General features: G+C 36.8%; 2 protein-coding genes and 1 long non-coding RNA gene across 4 annotated transcripts in view; 2 read left to right on the top strand and 1 right to left on the bottom strand.

Annotated features, from left to right (window-relative positions):
- LOC134791041 (uncharacterized) overlaps positions 1-22,482 on the top strand; it is a 164,912-nt gene that overhangs the window by 988 nt on the left and 141,442 nt on the right. The window lies entirely within an intron of this gene.
- The window catches only part of LOC134790980 (uncharacterized), an 85,113-nt gene continuing 64,177 nt past the window's right edge, over positions 1,547-22,482 (top strand). For both annotated transcript variants that reach the window (XM_063762018.1, XM_063762019.1), the window contains exon 1: positions 1,547-1,742. In XM_063762018.1, the coding sequence (XP_063618088.1) occupies positions 1,670-1,742 (73 nt within the window). In that variant the 5' untranslated portion in view covers positions 1,547-1,669. The remainder of the gene's footprint in view (positions 1,743-22,482) is intronic.
- On the bottom strand, positions 3,596-11,506 carry LOC134790938 (maltase A3-like). Its single transcript, XM_063761953.1, has 7 exons — positions 11,341-11,506; positions 10,828-11,007; positions 9,675-9,811; positions 7,497-7,759; positions 5,294-5,480; positions 4,553-4,930; positions 3,596-3,963 (listed from the first exon to the last, which is right to left on the bottom strand). Exons 1-7 carry the CDS (start codon positions 11,483-11,485, stop codon positions 3,628-3,630), a joined length of 1,626 nt encoding a protein of 541 aa, XP_063618023.1. The 5' UTR covers positions 11,486-11,506; the 3' UTR covers positions 3,596-3,627.

The raw sequence follows: 22,482 nt of genomic DNA, 5'->3' as shown, positions 1-22,482 counted from the left end.
AGTAACCACGTATATCATTGACCTATTTGCCCCTTTGATATAATGGGGTTGGCAACTGTCAAAGGTTTGCCTAGATGGCGCCATCATAGCTTGCCCCTTTTTCTATGAGATTTGGCTTAAAGGGCTGGCATCCAGGGTATTAAAAAAACAAAAATTTGACACAATTCTAGGGATTGACAGGGCAAGCTATGATGGCGCCATCTGCTAAAAACTTCCACCGGCCAACCCCATTCCTTGGCAGATATTCTGCAAGGCATTCTATCGCCAATTAAGTGCAAGAAAAATACAATTCCATTCCTCCAGCAATACATTGAATGAATGAAATCTCATCTGGAACCATGTGACTCCTAATTAGCGCGGCCCGAGTTGACTCACTCTGAACGACCCGGTCATTGAGTGAGCGGTGCTCCGTAGTATTCTGCAACCAACTTGTTTTCACAGTCGCAATTCTACAACGTACACCTTATTGTTTATTGATTAAAGTGCTATTTTAAATGACTTTTTGTTTTCGAACGCTAGTGTTAATTTGATACAAATATTTTTCAATTGCGAAAAACAGTAGTGGATCGTATGTTGTGAGCAATTAAGTCAATATTTGGTTAATTTGTGGTTTGTAAGCATTAGGGTTGGTTGGTAAAACATCGTGCTGAATAAGGGTAGGTGTTGCCTGCTTAAGAAATACTAGGCGTCTAAATGATCTCCAAGGTATTATGTTTTTAAACGGAATTACGTTGAGAAGAACACTTTGTGTTTGTTTTTGAAATGGGAGTCTAATTGAAACTCTCTTGAGTCATGTTAACATTTTGATCATTTCTCTATATTATTTAGAGTTAGACCAAGAAAAGATTGCAGCGATTTTGATAGCCCACGCAGTGCAAGTGTTATTTATATACACCGTCATAATTTCATAGAAGTTTGACGTTCAAAATAACACTTGCACTGCGTGGGCTATCAAATCCGCTGCAAACTTTTCTTGGTCCGACTCTAGACAGGACTTATGGTGCAATTGTTTACCTCTCGCCCGTGAGGCTTATACATAGCCAATAGTTTGGTCATAATTATTATATTTCTTACACTAGTACGTAGAGTCTATCTAAGCTAAATCTGCACCGACTTAATGTGAAAAAGTGTGCTATTGTAAACGTTATATTAATTAGTTCTATCATATCATAGTAATTAGTAATTTGACGTTTATTGTGACACTTAAACACTCTGTCACCGCAAAGCCTGCCCTACTGGCCTAGGGCCTCAGATCCGACTCTACGAGATGGTCCTTCTCTATTATATCGTGTGAAAGAAATGGGACGAGTATGTAACTGGTATATCTCTTCCTATAGTTTGGCAAGGCCTGGAAGGGTTGCTTGTAATTTGGATATAGCCAGTGATAATCATTCTTCTTTATGCTAGTATTATAACCCAGAAAAAATGACGAGTATAGATTTTTATTCAACTGTTACTGACGAAATTAGTGTCCCAGACTTTACTTCTTTAATTCTTGGAAAATATTTTCATGGCTGTATAATTTTACCTGTGCCCAAAAAAAACAGGCACTTGTAAAAACGCCTCTAATTCCATGTAGCAACCCTCTGACGCATGCGCGCTGCGCGAGGTCGATAGCGGCAAGCGTCAGTACGCGGCGCGCCGCCCCCCGAGCGCGCCGCACGGTATCATGACGCGGGCCCCGCTCGCGCTGTGCCTCCTCGCCGCTATAACCCTCAGCTATGCCGAGAAGAGTAAATTCTGTAAGTAATCTAGAATGTTCTATGTCATTGAAGCTTGCTACATCAAGTGGATTAGGTGTTGTAACTTTCTAAGATTTGACGCGGTGATTGTAAGATTTCTAGGTGGTTCCTACGATGTAGTTCTGGATGTATACCTCTAGAAGCTCATAGAATGGGTAATTATTCGTTTCAATGCAGGTTTTATGAGGTTGTATTGGAATTTGTGTGTGATTTTACCTTACCACACGGTTTTAGCGCGTGTAAGGTGGATGTTAGCGGCGCTAGTAATATGTTGAGTTAAATCTTTGAGAAAGATTGAATTTTGACACTTTTATTACTTCAAAAGCCTTCTATTGAGCATAATTTACTAGATTATATGCAAAAAATGCTATAAATCGTCTATTTGAACAGAACTCTTTTGCTTTAACTAAGTTAGAGTACCTATCTTAGCCGGTGAATCCAAATAAATACATTAAATCTTTGCCTACCCACAAAAATTTAATGTCTGTTGCGATTTTCATAAAAAACCAAAGTGACTGAGTAAATGTTCTACATAAGTACTCAACAATCTAGAGCAAAATACAGTGAACTCTTCAAAACTATATCTATAACTATAAGTTACCGTTTAACTTAGGTGGTTGGTAAGTTATTATGATTAGCTAAAGATTGCTCGAAGGATTGGATGAAGCTGGTTTGTATTAAATATGTTAAGTAAGTAAAAATGTCATAACCTTTTTTTTCCGAAAACTGAGCTACCATCGACGAATCAACTTTACCAACCGCCTCAGATACGTGTTAGATCTATAAGATGCATTGGGGTTAATTCGAAAACGAGGTAATTTTGAAAATTACTAAATATATATAAACCAGACACACTTTATAATTTGGCAACACTTAGGTACTTACTGCAACGCTTACCAAGGCATCTTGCTTACGAAAGCAAAAAATGCTTCTAGTTCAGCACATATTTGTTATTTTTAAAATCATCCCGTTTTCGAAGTTATCCCAATGCACCTCAGGTACCTAGTTATTTTTGAGAATGGAAATATATTTTGGCAATATGCTATTACTCATATATGGTGTGACCCTTCTTGTCTAAGGTTTTGGGGTTAGTTAGGGTTAGGGGAGTTAATTTGTTTTCTTTGACGAATTTGGGTCACACGGAGGGACGGAGGGGTGCATAGGTGGACGGATTTATGTACCTACTTCCATTTTCGTCTTTAGGAGGCTTGAAGATTTGTAATGAATAGTAGAAAATTTCGATTTTTTTTTTAATGTAAATTTTTTCTCTACTTTTCAATGTTATTTAATAAATGTTAGCATACCCAGCTACTGTTTAGGAATTAAATGTTTAACGGGTTATTCCCACTAGTTACCACCAAGTTGTTACCAGTGGTAACTACTGGAATTTTTTTTCCACCTTTTACCACTAGTAACTACTGAGAAAAAAATTCAACTCGGTTTGGTGGTAACTACTGGGAATTATATTATCTGGTGGTAACTAGTGGGATTATCCTCTGATAATGAATAAAACGTGCAAAATATAAATAACATTATATTTGTAAAACATTTTGATAACGTATGGGGAGATATCTACATTTCGGGGTTAATACATACAGTTGTAGGTACAACTGTAGGTACAATTAACACTAATACTGTAGGTATAGTTAACATTAATTAGTAGCGAATGAGACTACGCGTCAAAATATCTAATAATATTTAAAGTTTCATAAAAAACGATGTTTCAATATGTTATTAGAGTGACGCAGACTTTTGAACGCAAATCATAAAGATATATAAAATGATTGGAGGCAGAACTTATAGCGTGTTGGTTCTCAATATATCAAATTGCCAGATTTTACAAAGTTCAGAATCGGAGGCCCTATATTTAGTGCGCCTTAACATTTTACATATTACTAAAATACTTGTTAATCTTCTGCCATCCCTCATTCAGCTTATTAGCTATCTTGTCCACCGGACCGGGCCCTCCACAATGCCTAGGGGCTCCAGCAAGCAGCACCGTCTCCCCAGGTCCAAGTCTCACTGCTTTCTCCAACTTCACATGAGATCCAGTTGAGAAGCCCGAGCCAGCTGAGCTGGCGGCTACGGTCATTTCAGCTGGCAGACCTGGGACTGAGGAGAGCTGGGCTTCGGTCTGGGACTTGCCGACGTTGGAGACGACGAGGAGAGAGCCGGTTCCTCCCCATCTTAGGACTGCTATGGCGTCTCCGAGGCGTTTTATCTGAAAGGCAAAGTTATGAGGAGATATACTCATTATTAAAGCAACTTTTATGCGCTCGTATATAGTAGCTAATCTTATTGTTGGTCGCACTTAAATACAACAAAAGCCGGCGCTTTTGTCCCGATTGTGTGCGATACAATATCAACGGATGATCTTGTGAAATAGAAACCTTATAAAATACGGCGATCACAAATACCAGTAGAAACCTTTATCGATGTTTCTCACGGATAGAATAAACAGCTAAGATTTCTACACACAATAACATAATTTTAGGGATATTTAGGTCATACATAAATTGTAAATCAAAAGTTGTCTCTTCTGTGGACAATAGTTAACGAATGATTTTTTATATAGCTAAGTAATGATTTTACTACACGGTTTTATAGAAGAGGGTCATTTATGCAGATAAGTGTTCAACCAGAAAATTGGTGTTTATTTTTAATTTTGGGTATGTCCACGCGAAAGACGCAAATCTAATCGCTGTATATGACCTATTTGTCGCTGAGTGACTGATTAAGAGATGAGTTAGTTACTTAAAAATATTTAGCCTGTCTGAGCTTTTCAACAATTCATTTTAGTCAATAATTACCTCAGCGTGAGGTCCAATAGCTGGACTCTTCCTCATCGCAGCAGCCACCCTCACCACTCCAACATGGCTCCCATCATTCACAAACTGCGTCTTCGCATTTGCATATCTATAATTAGGCGCTAATGGCAACCAGGGCGTTCCAGCAGTGAATCCAGCGTTCGCAGTATCATCCCATGGGAAGGGTGCCGAAGATGGCAAAGGTTGGCTTGGGAAGCAGGTGTCAGATGTTGCCCATTCAAGGATAGTGTCGGCTGAACCGAGCTCGTCTCCTTGTTGTATGATGCTGGATCCAGGAAGGACTAAATTGAGGAGGTTGATGGCGTCGACCATGTCGCCGCCGTGTCTGGTTGTGATGCGATTCGCGTTGGGAGAGCTTGTCTGGAAATATATAAGATTTCGAGAGATTGTGCAGGGAAGAAAGGATTTTAGAGCGTTTGTTTTATACGAGTATGCAATAGCCTAATATTAAAAATGGCTTTTTCAATCCTCAAAGATAACAAATACAACCCTATATATAACAAACGGGATAACATAAAAAGTTACGATAATATTACATGTAACCCAGGGATTGGTTAAAAATGATCCTCTCAATATTGTTTATAATAAAAATAAAAATATGTATATATATTAATTAAAAAAAAAAGAAAAACGGAAGGGGCGAACATGTCACACTGTTAACACTAAAGCTGTTGACGCCATAGAACGCAAAAGTGAAAACCAGATTGCTCAAAGTAACAGTACCTGCCAAGTTGGAACACCATCTTGAGGAGCATTAAGCATGTCAGCATAGAAATTCACTGCCATTTGAGGAGCTGATCTTGCGGCAGTCGCAAGGGCCGTACTTATGACACTGTTGGCACCTATGCTGCCGTCATTGTAGTACTGACCAGCCTGTTCTGAGGGTAGTGAAGTCTCGACTATGATAGCTCTGTAAATTAAAAAAAAAATTCACCGCCTCGGTTGTCACGAGAACTCGCGACTTGGGAACAGTCACCCTTTTTAACTGTTTTGATTTGAAGTGATCCTGTATTATGCTTTGCAAGTTGCACCAATATTAAATTCTAAATGTCAATGGGAGTTAAAAAATAATATAATGTTTGATCCTGACACAGAAGAAGGAGCGGCTCTATTTTATAAAATCCTTTTACGAATATTTATTATAATGATGATATTGATCATGTATCGTAATTACCTACAGTTATTTACCAAAATGACACGGAAACGGGAAATTATACATACTTAAAGTCAAATTAGACGCCATTATTGATTCATTACAATCAAATATTTAAATTGGCATTATTATCATATATGTAGGTATATTTACTTTAATTGCCCCTAAACATATAAAACTTACCTACATTTCTTCCAGATTCAGAAATAAGTAAACCATTTTACATTTTATTCATGTCATAGTTTAGATATACAAGCTTTAAACACATTTAAACATTTAAATTATATCCTACATGGTAGTAAAAGTGACGAAGTATCTGACACGATTTTATTTGTAGAGTCTGTCCATGAAAAGTCTGCAGCGGATTTGAGTGCCCACGCAGTGCACGTGTTATTTTAAACGTCAAACTTCTATGAAATTATGACGTATAAATGACACTTGCACTGCGTGGGCTATCAAATCCGCTGCAGACTTTTCTTGGTCCGACTCTAAAGCCATAAGAGCGTGTCACATATTTTTGCGGCGTTCGAAGAATAACATATATATGCAGGTGACTGTACCAGCATAACATAACCCCCTTATTCATAAACGCGCTACAAACGACAATTAGCTAATAAGCGGTTGTCTTTATCTGTCATTTGACTGACGTATTTGTAAGAAAGGGATCAAACATAATTTAACTAAATCAGGCCCGTAAAGTTTTATGAATGGAGGTAAGCCTATATTTTTGTATATAGTTAAGGACTGGATAAATCTATGAGATCTCCGCAAATATATTTATATATTTTTCCTGTTTAACTTAGCCAAAGTACAGTCAACTGTAAAAATATGGGTGTAGCCAACTTATTCAAAAATCTGTCCCATAGTTATTAATTCGCTGACATAAGAGGTATGGGACATATTTTTGAGATGATTTGTGCACCCATATTTTTAGAGTTGATTGTACATTAAATAAATCAGTATATCATATCAACGTAATGGACCACAGTCCCAAAATAATCGAAAAATCTTGTACGACCGTTTCGGGTTTCGAGCGATTGCGTCTGTGATAGATGTTGCTTACTCTGCGGAAAGGTCGGCCTTTTGTTAAAGTGTCTTTTAGGTGTATTGGATTATATTATACTTTTATATTGTGGAGGTATTTTAGAACAAATGGGAGTGGTAATGTTATGTAAAATATGATTTTGTTTGTTTAGTGCGGAAACGGTTTGGTTTTTACTTGAACAAAGTACCTCATAAAGAAATTGTACAGGTATGTTTTTGCCTAGCAGAATTCAGACTACATTATCAATTGCAGTAAATACACAAGTCTATTATTTGTATCTCCAGAATTTCACGGGCCTATAAATCTCAATCTTTTGATAGGCTTGCGTGGGGATATAGATCCAACACGTAGAGGCCCCTTGGAGAGCTTTAATGTCATGTAGCAGTTTATTATTATTATCGTTAATATTTTGTGCAATATTCATTTAATAATTATTCATATAATTTGGCAATACACCATATTATATAATCTAAACCTAAAATCTTATTTTTATATTATAATAACTTACTCTAGCACAAGTCCTCTTCCGCCAACATCTTCCTCAAGATCTTCAATCCACAAGCTTGCTCCTTAAAGTCAGGGTTGAGCACCAGACCAGTAACACCCCGGAGTATCTAAGCACATGCGCATTGTGCTGTTGCTAACGTGGATGCCAGGCCTTAGGATATTAAGGTCCACTTGTCCACCCATGATCACTGAAGACTACTGCTGTTAAAAATAAAACTCACGGTGTATCCAAGTTAGATCCTCTAGCACACGTCATGGCTTCCGCCACCATCTTCCTCAAAACCTTCAATCCACAAGCCTGCTCCTTAAAGTCAGGGTTGAGCACCAGACCAGACACCCCTCGACGTAACCAGGCGCACTGTGCTGATGCTAACGCGGATGCTACGCCTTCGGAGCAGAGGTTGAGGATGGAAGCGTTGTTTCGGGTTGCGAAGAATGCCTTTCGGTCTTCGTGGTACGCCCATTGGTCGATGCTGGGTTCTGGCTGGAAATAGTCGAGGTTTTAAGAAAGGACTCATTCAATTCAATTCAATTTAGGTATGTTACTATCTTATGACATTGAATTACTTATTCAAACTCCCATATAACGATATATAATCATACATATTTTTTTTTCCATTTTTGTGTTCCGTACCCAAAGGGTAAAATCGGGACCCTATTACTAAGACTCCGCTGTCCGTCTGTCTGTCTGTCCGTCTGTCCATATGTCTGTCTGTCACCAGGCTGTATCTCATGAACCGTGATAGCTAGACAGTTGAAATTTTCACAGATGATGTATTTCTGTCGCCGCTATAACAACAAATACTAAAACAGAATATAATAAATCTTTAAGTGGACCGGAAGCCTTCGTGCGCGAGTCTGACTCGCACTTGGCCGGTTTTTTAACGTTTAATGATCTGTTATTAGTGGCCCATCATAAACACGTTCTAAGTAGGTAGTTTATAAGGGCGTGGTGTATAAAATCTCGTCGTTCAAAGGTAGATTATTCTCATTTGTTCAAATTATTAATTATGTAGTAATTAAGTAACATTCCGAGGAAACTTGCCTTCTAAATATAGCATTCATTAAACAGTAAAAATACAATTTTCATTAACTCCAACTTCATCCAAGATTAGCTGTTATGGCTCTGTTCAATTAACGTTGCTAAACAAATTGCGAATAGGCCTGTTGCAAGTAACAAAGAATCATGGAAATAATGGTTTCAACGAAACATATATGTTAATATGAATGAATGAATGAATGAAAATCTTTATTTCAGGCAACTAATGGCCCATACATAAATACCTTAAAACTAGCATACATATTATATAAAAATATATTTTATAACTAAACTTTAAAAAACTAAACACTACATATCACATTATGGCTGCGATGCATTACGCAACCCCGCAGTGTCAGGGAGCCGGCCGCGGAACCGCCGAAACTTGACACCCTTCGGCCAAAACTCCTCCTTGGTGAATATGATTCTAAAAAATGGCCCAATCTCAGTATACACTGAAGGATTGTTGATATATTCAATAAAATAAAAGTGCAAAATTCTCCAATCGGCCATTTTTACTAAAACGCCAATCAGAAACGTTCCAAACAGTGACGTCATCAATCCATAACATATTTCTTAGAGCAACATAGACAACCTCATTGACCGAAATCTATACGTGGGCACCAAAGAGTTCGAAAGGTGCAAAAAAAATGTTATTTCGCCACTAAACATTTATTACGTCCAAAAAATATTATTACACGATATAAAGAAGATATCTATTTGTTATTATTTAAATAAAATGCTAAATAATACGATATTTCAACAACAAACTTTTTTAATTATTTGGCTGAATGGAACTATTGGCTGTCGTAACTAAAAAAAATGAAAAATTAAAAAGTAAAACCGGCGTTCGGTGATTTTCACTCAAAATTTACATGTATCTAAATAATTCATCTTAAACTGCAACCGTGTGAGAGTTTTTGTGTAAAATGAGTTATTGTGATAATTTTTTGTAATGTATTTATTATCCCTAATCGTAAAATATGGTGCTGAATTAACAATATCATTCGGATTCAAGGGAAATTCGTAACTGTAAGTATGTAAACAATATCTACCACCCTACCACCAACTAAATTATGACGTCACAAATGGCATGCGAGGCGTTTTCGCGCGAAGTTTAAACTAGCTATAATAAAATGCAATTATCTATGTTAAATCTTACGAGTATAACTGAAATATAGTGTTTTTCGGAACTAATACAAGTGTAGCGACGATATTAAAAGGGTTTTCAAAATTTGTCATCAGGCCTATTATTATTGAACATGTTAATTAATGCCAGACAACCTTTAATCATAAAACTTAACGCGACTCTCTCTCTCGTTAACAAATAAAATTTCAAAATAAATGTCTTGTTTAATACCTCAGGAGGCTGTTCAGGTGTTCCATCAGTCCACAGGAACCAGTCTTCAAACCCGTTCACCCGGTTGGCACTGGACGTGAACCATTCTGATGCTGTACTGGTCGTTTGCAGGTCCAGGGTGGTGACCACTTTGAGTTCTGTTTTGATAGAGATAAGGCTGTTAATTGATTAGCTGTAACTGAATTTTGAAGAATGGAACTTATTACATAATGTGTTATTAAGATGCAGTACAGTACCCAAGTATACAGTAGTGCAGTAGGTAATATAGTAGTCACGCGCGTTTGACTTCCATTTCCATTTATTTTATGCATAACCTTAACTCACACTAAAAAAGTTTTTGACCCAAATGTTGCCACTGCTCCAATTGATGTAAGTACTTCAATCCTATTTCCGTAGTCAAAGAAGCAAATATTGAAATTTAGTTAAATCACTTCTTGATTTCATAAAATGCAAATCCCAGGCAATGTATCGTGTTTTAATATGTTTAAGTCCTATTGTGTCTGACATAAATCTGCATTTTCCGTTCCGCTTGTTAATCGCTGTAATTGTATAATTGATGAATCTCCTTAGTACTTTTGTGCTGATCATATCGCATTCATGCGACAATAACTCTTAATACCTATGTTACAAAACATATACATTAAGCAGAAGTCTGTTAAAATTGTTAAGTAGCTAACTATTGTCCAAAAATATGAAGAGAACTAAAGTGTGAAAGTGTATTTGGGCTAACCAACAGCAAATGATTGAACACGCCAGAAAATGGTTTAGTTTGATGATATTAGGAGTAGCTTTCGTAAAGCAAATGTTCTAGTGGAGTGCTCCTCTTAGTGTCTTGGTCTTCGTCACATACTGCTAGAAACCTTTTGCATTGGCCAAACCGCCCAATACCCGGCCTACCCGGGCCTATTATGTTTGTAAGAGAATTAAAATATATTTGAACCTACTTGATGTCTTCCTGCTATTCATAGCGCAGGTCGGCCCGGGCCAAGTCCAGGTACCCTGGTCTAGAGCAGCCAGGCCTTGTGTCTTTGTAATTACCTAAAGTCTTGGCCTTCTCCAAAAACTGGCTAAAGGCATCCAGCCTTACATAACTCTGATCAAACCCTCCTAAAAATATGGTCCCTTTCTTGCTACAGTCAGGGCATGTATTTACCTAAAGTCTTGGCCTTCTCCAGAAACTGACTGAAGGCATCCAACCCTCCATAGCGCTGGTCGATCCCTCCCAAGTCAATGGTCCCTGGTTTGGTGCAATCAGGACTCTTAGTGCTGAGAGGTGACAGGATAATGGCGTCGGCTCCCAGAGCTCGGACGTAGCTCATCTGTTTTGTGGCTCCTTTAATAAATGTAAAAATATAGTGTATTTGAGGAATGTACCTCTTAGATCCATTAATTACCAATTAGAACAATACAGGTGATAGAATTTTTTGAACTCTTTTGGTAACCTATCTTTGAACGATGGGATCAGATATCAATTAGCCGAAGGGGCTTAGCAATTTATTTGTAAAAAAACACATTACAATACAAATACTCTTTACCGCACACCTCATTACAGAAAACAATCAAATAATACAGAAAAGAAGAGGTTAAACAACAGACGGTCTTATTGCTAAAAAGCGTTCTTGGGGGCAAAACAAGGGCGCATCCTCTTTCTTTTATACCTACTCACCTTGAAGATCCCCAAGTCCGTCACCGTCGCCATCTTTGAAAGAGTCCACCAGCACCCTATAATACACCGCATTGTTCCACCACGGCACCGTCTGTCCCACAGCGGTACCTACAACGAACACGAGTGTCGCCAGCCACATCGTCATGGGCAATGATTCGACCTCGACTTTGTTGTCATATAGTGATGGGATATTGGTTTGCACCTTTGTGATAGTATTTTTTATTTGATTGAATTAATTATTGTTACTTCTATCGAGGCAAAATATTTGGGAATAAAAAAATCTAGTGTTTAATCCAATGTCTGAAATTTATCTATAACATAAAAATGTGTACCTGGTAAAATTGAATCCGCAAGTTTAAGACGAAACAGGAGCTGAGTTTTAAATATTTTAGGTAAATATACCCGTCTCGCTAACGGAAGCGGCACCTAAAAGTAGTGCGATAAGGACAAGGCGAAAAATCCTGCGTAAAAATCTCAAAAATCGAGGTTTCGTACTCCTCTGTTTCCTCCTCCAAAACTTAACCAATCGTAACCAAATTTGGAAATCTAAATGATTATGAAATTATCTGTGTCGGACCGTTTTGCTTTTTTGGCTAATTGATATCAGTTTTGAATGCCACGCCTCTCATTGCGGCATAGTCAATTAGGCCATTTTGGCCATTTTTGAAGGGCTCTAGCGCCTTAAAAAACAAAAAAAGCAAAACGGTCCGACACAGATATTGACAATATTAATCTGTGTTGAAAAAATCATTGCTCTAGCTTCAAAAACCACGGAGGAAAACGAGGAGTACGTTTGTATGGAGAAATGACCACTCCCGTTGGCTCTTAAGATTGTGATATTTGCGACTATTAGGTTCTTTTCGTAAATATAGGACATGAGCGTCTTCATGACACTGTTTGATGTAGCTGGATAATAAGATACTTGTAATAAAGCCATTGTTACAAATCTTTGATCTTAATCCTGTTTGTTATTCGATAATAAAGCCAAAAACATGTATTCCTCCTAATCCTCCTTACCCTGTTATAGTATACCACTGCTGGGTAAAGGCCTTAGACCTCCACAACTCCCGATATTCAGGCTGCCTGTTTCTTCCGGTCAGTTAATTATTAAATCGTTTTACACAGTACAAAATTGTACTAAACCCTTTTCTGCCCACCGGCCGGACAGCGTTATCTTCGTCAGCTGCGCAAAACGAAGTTGCCGCTTACCGGCTACGTTGAACAGAAAAATAGTATGCACTCGGCCAGTAAAGAAGAAAGCCTCAGATCACACGTTTCTGCCCAAGGCATGGAATATACTATACCGTCTTTTACAGACATTTTTAACTTCAATAAAATAGCCGTAACAGCAAATGGGAAAGCCTTTTCAATTGAACTGTCGCTAACCGTATTCTTGTACATCAAATTTCAAATTAAAACCGGTTTTTCATTTATGTGCGGTGGGCCAAATTAGGTCAAATAGCATTTCCACGTACGACCTTCGTTCCACTTCCAAACACCAAGTTAATGCCGTCGGTCGTTAATAACCCTGCCAGGACCGCGCGTTTCTTGTAGACTCACAACCATTCGCCCCCTTGTTAGACTCAAAAATATCGATACTTGAGTGGTATCGATATCGATACTTTTGTTAAGATGCTTATTTTTTAAAGTGACTTAGTAAATTCGAAGAGCTTCATTAAACTAAGGAATTTTTAGCTAAATACCAAATTAGGCCTAATAAAATTATACTCAGCCGATTTCCGAGCACTCAAAAAACAAGTAATTAAAGTGATAGAAATTGAGAAAAAAGGCAAATAACGCAAATTAATTTCGTCGATTTTATAGTAAAATACCAAATTAGGTGAAATCAAACCATATAGGACGCTTGTTAGACCCAAAAATACCGATACTTATGAGCGATACTCGTGTGATATCGATGATTTCGTTTCGATGGTAACTGACTTTAAAATATTGAAGGAAGGAAGATTTCTTGACGATGTTGGTCATCGTCAATATTCAATTTAAAGCGTTGCTTTTTTTGCAAAGTACGCGCTTGGTCCCTTTCACTTGATTCCATTCTTGGTGCACACTTCACAGTTGATTCCATTGTTTCATGTCAGGAATTGATGTTGGTATTCTGGGGAAATCGATTTATCTAGATATATTAGGTATAAGAAAACCGCACCTAAAAAATGGTAAATGTCTACCTTTGTAAAGAAACTCAGATGTAGTGCATAAACTTTTTCCATCATATCATATTTTCTCGGAAACGTTCGTATTTGTCATGCTACTTTCAGTCAGCCTCAGTACCTTTTGTACTGCGATTGGCTGAAATAACATGACACCTAACGTTTCCGTCAAAATACGATGGAAAAAGAATAAGGTGCAGGGGGGCAGTTTAGATTGCGGGGTAATTTAAACTACAAAATCGAAATATCTTCCAGGTTTTACATTATTAACAGAACTAGAGTCACACAAAACACATATTTTCACTATCTGGATATATATGGCACTCTACCTTAGTTTATAATGTAATACATGGAAGATATTTCGATTATTTTAAAATACCCAGCAGTCTAAATGCCCCCTGCACCTTATGCACTACATCTGCCGGCCTAACCAAGGTTACAATCGCTACAGCTTCGACAACGAAACGCTTTGTGTCTCTCTATCACTCTTCCATAGTAGTGCGACAGTAACGTTTCTATCGCTACGGAGCGTAAGCGATTGGCATGTTGGCTACGCGACCAGTACCGGTATTAACGGGGGTACTATCGATATTTTGTATACATTCGCGCAGCTCTATTCCGGGCTATTACCCTCCGGTCAGAAACAATCGGCGAACGACAGGAGCCCGATGACTGATGGCTTTAGTGATGTTGATGACTAACCGAAAATGATAAAAACGTGGTTGTTTTAGAGATATAATATAAGTACTCGTATCGGTATCAGAGTTGAGGTCACACAACATGTCATAATGACAGCAGTATTTTGAAATTATTTTGAAAACGGGACCCTATTACTAAGACTCTGCTGTCCGTCCGTCCGTCTGTCACCAGGCTGTATCTCACGAACCGTGATAGCTAGACAGTTGAATTTTCACATATGATGTATTTCTGTTGCCGCTATAACAACAAATACTAAAAACAGAATAAAATAAAGATTTAAATGGGGCTCCCATACAACAAACGTGATTTTTGACCGAAGTTAAGCAACGTCGGGCGGGGTCAGTACTTGGATGGGTGACCGTTTTTTTTTTTGCTGTTTTTTGCATTATGGTACGGAACCCTTCGTGCGCGAGTCCGACTCGCACTTGCCCGGTTTTTTTCGTACTTGTACCCCTAGTGTACATTTCATTCGATAGCGTGACGTACGTGTTTGCGTTTGTCATTTTGTATGGGATTGTGAGTTTCCAAAACGTTCCGCTTGGCGCGCTGTTTAAAATCTCATACATAAAATAGACAAAACGCAAACGCGTACGCGAACGCACGTCACGATATCGAATGAAATTGACACTAGGGGTTCTAGAGCCAACTGCAAGATTGACGTAAAAATTGACACTAGGGGTTCTAGAGCCAACTGCAAGAATGACGTAAAAATTGACACTAGGGGTTCTAGAGCCAACTGCAAGAATGACGTAAAAATTGACACTAGGGGTTCTAGAGCCAACTGCAAGAATGACGTAAAAATTGACACTAGGGGTTCTAGAGCCAACTGCAAGATTGACACTAGGGGTTCTAGAGCCAACTGCAAGATTGACGTAAAAATTTCGTTATTTAACTTCAATAACGTACAATTCAATCACATTCACTCATTCGGTCATTCACTGTTTAGATATTTATTATAATTTATAACAAAAGTACAACCGGTGAACTGAATGCCCCTAGCATTCTCCGCCAGTCAAACATAGGGCCAACAAAAATGCACCATATGTCAACTGACAAACAACACACAGGCTAAATTGTTGTGGGTACCCTGAAATTTGAAACGTATACATACTTCAAATGTTATCGTACTCCACTAAGAAACAATAGTTTGAAATTAATTCCCTAATGGTATGAAAATGAAGAAAAAGTTCGCAACCTAGTTTGGACTGGCAGGTACTGGAGGCTTGAATCCTACCCAACCCAATCATGCTTTTGTACCAATGTTGTGCTATGATTGGTACAACCCCATTTTGTACCAGTTTCAACACAAAATCGAACTGTCGTAACGGTACTTAGGTAACTTTTTCTATATGATCTATTTCAGTATTTTCTGTTAACAATTTGGAAGCCATTAGCTTCAGCGGTATCCATCACTGGACTGTAATTACGTGAGGCAAATTACACGAGGAGCCAGTGTTACGCGTCTACACTGTAATTAACTATTTAGTTGGATCGTGTTGTGTACAGTTAGAATTAGTTGCTAACGCTATACAGTAAGTACAGTTAAGTGTAAAAATATGGGTGCACACATCTTACTCAAAAATATGTCTCATAGCTTTTATGTCGGCGAATTAAGAACTATGGGAGATATTTTTGAGTAACTTCTATGCAATCATATTTTTACACTTGACTGTACAGTTGGCATAATTAATAGCTAACCTTTTGACATACGCAGTGCGATGCAATCCGTATATTTTTAGATTTTTCCACGGCTTCGCCTTAGGTACAGCTAGAAAAGCTATTAGCCTGGCACCCCTGCATACACATTTAATTTTATTAGTATGTTTGTTATGTCTTTTATATCTAAAGAATGTATCGCGAGAACCACCATTTCAATTTTAGTTTATTTTGTACTATACTTTAATGTAACATTGCCATCCAGCGCGGTAATGCCGCTAGTATCTTTGGCACTTTTGGGCTAGGTGGGGGTCGGGATGGGGCTGATAGTGTTAGTAATAGAATGGTATATTAGTAATGTGTTTAGATTTTAAGTTAGGATATATGTAGATTGTTAAGATATAAGTAGATTTCAAGATTGACTTGGAATGTACCTACCAATAATGTTTGACATGAATAAAGATATGATTAGTGATTCAATGTTAATTATGTAACATTGTAAATGACATGTAATATGAATTATTATTAATATACGAATATGAATATGAGCATCCTGTCGGGTTATTCGCGGATGGTCTAGAACGCAAAATGACTAGTGTAATATTTTGCCTATATCACTTTTAGTCTACATCGCGAAGTGTCAAATGTGAAGTTTCTTCAAACAAAAACGTCTCTTTTGACACAGACACATCTAATCCATATCGTTTCTAGATCTATTAATTGACGTATCTTAAAGTTCGAATCGGGCAGAATATCGTCCTTTAACATAACGCTTTTAATTCCCGCAATCATTCGGTACCTAATTTCCAAGTTGTCAAATACCGGGTACCCTAATATTAATCGTCCCATAACCGGTTACCGGTATGAGCCGACGCGGTCCATCACTGGGTAATTGTACAAATGACAGGGCGACTAATACGCGTCTGTAATTTATACTGATGAGCGTTAGGCTGGCTACACATGGGGGATATGATCGACCGTTTTGTGGCAAACAATGCCGTGAAGCCAAAATGGTGAATACAATTATCGAATTTAAACTGTTGTGAGACATACTAACATTGAATAATTTTACGGTTTAGACTCACTTGTTTTAAGACACTCGCGCGACGTGTTTCGGAGAACCTAGGTCTCCTTTCTCAACCACTAACAGTGCGAGCAGCGTTCACGACGGCCGTGTATCGCGTACTGCGGGTTCAATATCAGTGAATAAGATGTTTGCTAAAATTCATAACGATTTCATATAAATTCTAGCAGTGTTCTCTACACTGAAATAAGCTTAAAAATTGGCTTGGCTTATTATATCACACTGCGAACATTACAAGTTAAATAAACCTTTGGAATAAAATAATAATCTGCCCGATTCGAACTTTAAGATACGTCATTTAATAGATCTAGAAACGATATGGATTAGATGTGTCAGTGTCAAAAGTGACGTTTTTGTTTAAAGAAACGTCACATTTGACACTGACATCTAATCGATATCGTTTGTAGATCTTACAACTGACGCATCAGTTTGAATCGCGGGCCGAATTGCGAGTAAAGAGACATTGAGGCCAATTAAATCAAAGTCAAACTTACATTTTGACATTAAAACATCTACGAGTAAATGATGTCTTTTTTTAGCATTTGCTCGTCCGTCTCGCTTGCGCCACTACATGTACGGATAAGTAAGAGCGAAGTGAACGCGTGAATTATAACTAAATGACATAATTTGGATACCATTTCGATGACAAATGTAGGTATTGTAGGTAGGTACGTTTTGGCCTCATAAGGGCAGTAGAGCCTATTCGATTTAGAAGATAACATCGGCTATACTGCTGGTATTACTTTGTCCTAGTTTTGGTAAATCGTATTAATGTACATAGAGTAACTTTATAGGTAAATCGTGTCATTAGGCGAGAATTGTGTACGGAACGGGATCGAGTTAGGGGCCATTTGTTTTATTGTTTAATGTATGTTTTGTGAAATATTTCAAGCCACGAAACTTGGATAATTTCCTTCGTATGCAAATACGTAGTAAAATAATACATATAAAGTACTAACCTCCATCTGTCGAGAAAGTGTTTCAATTTAGAGCTCTTTTTCACATCCTTAGGGGTTATGCTTTAAATCCTGTATAATTTATAATAATTTCAAGACTTAACTTGGCTGGTGTTTATACCAACCACCATTATTTTGGAAGAGCAAGATAACAGACAGTTAGGTATTTGCGTATAAGACGATTGGCTGATTAACCAAATAAAGGAATCTAAAGTGAAGTGAGGCATTTTAATGATCTGCAATCATCACAAGATGGTTTCCAAAGGTCCATTCTATCCCTTACTTCTGGGTTTTTTTACCAAAATGATTTAAACTTAAAATCATTAATGTTTTTAAGAAACCAACCCGTAAAATCAAACATTCAGGTCACATGAGTTCCCTTTCTCACTATCCCTTCCCTATCGTATGGGACCATGATTCTCCCGGGTTCGACCCGCTTTACTATCACAGGAAGCCCAATCTCTTTAATTAAGATTATTAGTGATAATACTGATAAACAGACACCGTTATCAGTGGTGAAATTTTATTGAAATGCAAAGGGTTGGCACTGACTCCCCCACCGTGCGGGTATAATTCCGCAAGCTATTGGGTAAAAGTACGCATGTGGGGTAATTGTTCGCATCAAGAAAATTTCAAACTTCAAACTTCAAACTTCAAAATTATTTATTCAAGGAGGCTTAAAAATAAGCACTTTTGACAAGTCATAAGTGTACAAATAAAATATAACAAACATTCATCGAATTTTAAACAAAAAGTAAATGAATACAATTGGTAACAATTAATAAATTATTAGAAAAACAATGTCAAAATTACATAGAAACAAGAAATAAAATGTCAGCACGAGAAATAAAACAAACATAAATATCACGAAGTTAATTCAATGGAATTGTCAATAAAATAATGTTTAACGCATATTTATGAAATTGTCTCAATATCCACGTACTAATTTAAGAATATTAAATAACTACTAATATTTTAGCTTGATCATTGCATCAAAACTTGACTTAAATGAACTATAGAAGTCATAATTATACATCAATAATGCGACGTGTGTCAAACTTCTTTCGCTTTGCGTCCGCAGCTCACGTGGTTCCAAAATATTGATCAGATAACTTTATAAATATTTGTTAAACTTTATTTTATTGATAATTCCATTGAATTTTTTTTTATGAGAAATTTACCCCACATGCGTACTTTTACCCAATAACTTGCGGAATTTTACCCGCACGGCGGGGGAGTGAGTGCCAACCCTAGCATTTCAATAAATTTTCACCACTGATAAACATCGAAGAGAATGATAAAGGCAGGTCGTTGGCCAAGAATATCATCGCCCACACTGTTAATTGACAGTTCGTAAACCTTATTACAAAAGGCATAAGTTCCACCGATGGACAGTTAAGTGTCGCTGTTTGTACAGGAAAAACAAATAAAAATCGGGGGACATTCTTACAAGGGTCATTCTCTGAGAATATGTCTACGGTTGTGTCTTATTGCCACGACTCTACTCATACATTTTGTATGGGTCGCGGAAATTAGACCGTAGTTATATTTTTTAAGAATAACCCAGAAGTACGATATTCTTAGTCACATTCTGCGAGAGAATTTAATACTGAAGGTCGTACAGAACAAATTTTTCTGTCAGTATTTTCTATGAGACCCCAATTTTTCGTGATTTCAAGTCAACTTGTAAAAGTTCTTCAATGACAATTATTTTCCAACTTAAAAGCATTTAGCAGTGTACTTATAGTTATCTCTAATTGTTTTTTAATTACTTTAATTACTAACACACAGGAGTTCACAACTCTCCTACATATGGAGATACGGTACCCAAAATTAATGCATATAAAAAGCCTATAGAATTTTCTGATATACTTAACCCTTATCCGCAAAAAGTGTACTCTTATCTACCTATGTGATAAAATTGTAACTTGCACAAACTGTTAACCTATTGTTCTCAGAAGTAACAACTTTTGTTTTATCCACCCACTTATCATCTTATCCGAGCGCGTATCACCCTACTAGGTCGCAATACTCGCAATACCACAACCAGAAACCAATTAAAGCGGGGATGTTTTGATAAGTACAGTCAGTCTGATTAATTAACTGTTCCGACTGTACACCGAGTGACTGTGACAGACTCAATTGCCCAATTACACTGACAGCAGCTGAATTCAAATGTTTTAGCTGTTACTGTGAAATGTATTTGATTTTAAAGGAATTCGGTATTGCGAATGTTTTGTGTTAAGATGTTGATATTTTACTGTTTACAGTAAGTTTTATTATGTTTGTTTTTGTCTATCTCGTTTAGTTTTATTGTAAAAAACCTATATGTTTTACAGGTTTAGTGATAATATTCGTTGTTGTATTTTTTAGAATTTGAATATTTACTGATGAGTGCTTATTTTATACCCGACTTTCAAAAAGGAGGAGGTTACCAATTCGACAATTTCCGACGATTTTCTTTGTTCGTTAATTCTTAAAAAAAAATGTTTTCACTTGACATATAGGGCTAAAGAACCCAAGCTAAGAACTTAAACTGTCAGACTCATTTTTTTAAATAAGGCTCGGTCGGTGTAGTTACCCCAAAAGATAATACCGTACCTTAAAATCAATATTATAAAGCCGTGGAACGCGGTAAGTACTGTTGACAGTATGATATAGAAATTAAAGTGGTACATAGTTTAAAATTGTGTTAAACGTATCACATTATAAATGACAGCACTTAACAATAGATTAAAGAGCTACAACTGTCTGTGGTTCAGTAACTTTACTTTGATATGCCTGGAAGTCGTTCAAAGTCAAAGCTTTGTTGAACCGTTCCGAGTTTGAATCGCGGTGAGGTATGAAATGTTCTAGAAAACTTTCCCATATCTACCCACTAAAAAGGATTAACCTCTTTAAAGGATTCAAATTTATTAATTTTATTTATCTTTTATCTCTTTATAAATTAATTTATCTTTTTAAGGTACCGCAGGTTTAGAAAACAGAGTTTGTGTAAAATCGTAACGCTTTTTATTAGCTAACAATTTGGTTGTCAAAAATTTTATTAACAATCTTGAGGCCATTCTCTAGTAACTTTATCGATTCGAATCCTGATTTTTTGAAAATGAAAAAATCTCAAACATAGGTCTAAAACGCATCTTAAAAATATGTAACAATTTTTGCAAAAAGCTAAAATTATTAAAATTGCTTCTAAAAATGAGCAATATTAACATTAATGAGCGTTTGATCGAACTCATCGATACTTTTTTTTTAAATTAATACTTACAAAAAATTTGAATTCAAAAACATGATATCTGCCCGGGTACGCCTAGCCATCTCGCTCAAACTTACAGTGACAGTGAAAAAAGAACCTGAACCTTCGGGGCCTTAACAAAATCCATATCTTGTCCCAAAATAGAAGGTCACAAAATGGATAAATTAAAGAATTACTAAAACTACTCCACATATACGAGTATTTTGTGTTAAAATTCTTATAACTTTTCTTTACGTTTCTATTCCTATAGCATTGCAAAGCATTGTCGTGCAAAATATTGCGGCAACATCGAAATTTACTCCAAGCAATTCGCTAGCCCAGCGCGCCCGAACAATTGAGTAAAATGCTAGACTTAGTAACCCAGCAAGTTGTTAACAGCACCCAAGTTATATAACCTTCATGTTACCTATATAACTTACGTTATAGCATCCTCACAATGTAGGGTCGGCACATTTACCCAGTTTTAAACTTCATGCGTCACAATTATCGTGGAGTTGACCCGTGTAGTGTCCATTATAGGGTTCCGGAAAGTTGCCGGTTGCCGGTTACGGCCCGTGTACGGTTGAGTGACATGCTTTTCCAGTTTGAACTTTGAAAAGTTGTGGTAGTAGTAACAAGCCACGAATTAGATCTGTATCAGTTATGGATCTAATTCAAGGCTGGTTTATGTTTATAGAATATGCCTGTGTGTGCAAGAACCTATTTATAGGAGTTCGTATAGTTATTGTAAATGAATCGTACGCAATAATTTTAGGTGCAAGTCTCATCTTTTGAACATATCCAAAGTTAAGGCCTATATATGACTACTCTATAAAACCCAGTGATAAAATCGTTATGTGTAAATATTAAATTTGACTCGAGTAAATTTGATTTGATTTGAGTTTAAGATCCGGATAATTTTGTTTGTATGAGAAAAATATATCTTTAATTTGGTAGTCACATTTTTATCGTTTATCACCGTAAATAAGATATCTACCTACACGTCACGTTTTGCAAAAAAGTGAGTAAGAGATGTTTTATAAAGCGATACTTTGAGTACCTAGTTTAATTGATAGAATAAAGATTACAAAATTATCTGCTTTGGCCAAAGGTAGCCTTATAGCATTAAGTTCTCCGCCTGTTGTATGATTGTATTTTCTTTTGTGCAATAAAAATTTAAGTAAATTTTATACCATGCATTTGTAGGATTTAGATCAAAGGTTAAAAAAAAACTTAATAATTATTTAAAATTTATGTTACTATTTACATAAAAACAAAATCTCAATAATTTTATTCATCAATAAATACAAATTATTACAAACAAATGAGAAAGTATCTTCTAAA

Source organism: Cydia splendana, chromosome 5 (genome assembly GCF_910591565.1).
Source record: "Cydia splendana chromosome 5, ilCydSple1.2, whole genome shotgun sequence".
Lineage (NCBI taxonomy): Eukaryota > Metazoa > Arthropoda > Insecta > Lepidoptera > Tortricidae > Cydia > Cydia splendana.
The sequence above is the reverse complement of the archived record's forward strand: the minus strand, read 5'-3'. Positions and strand labels throughout refer to the sequence as shown.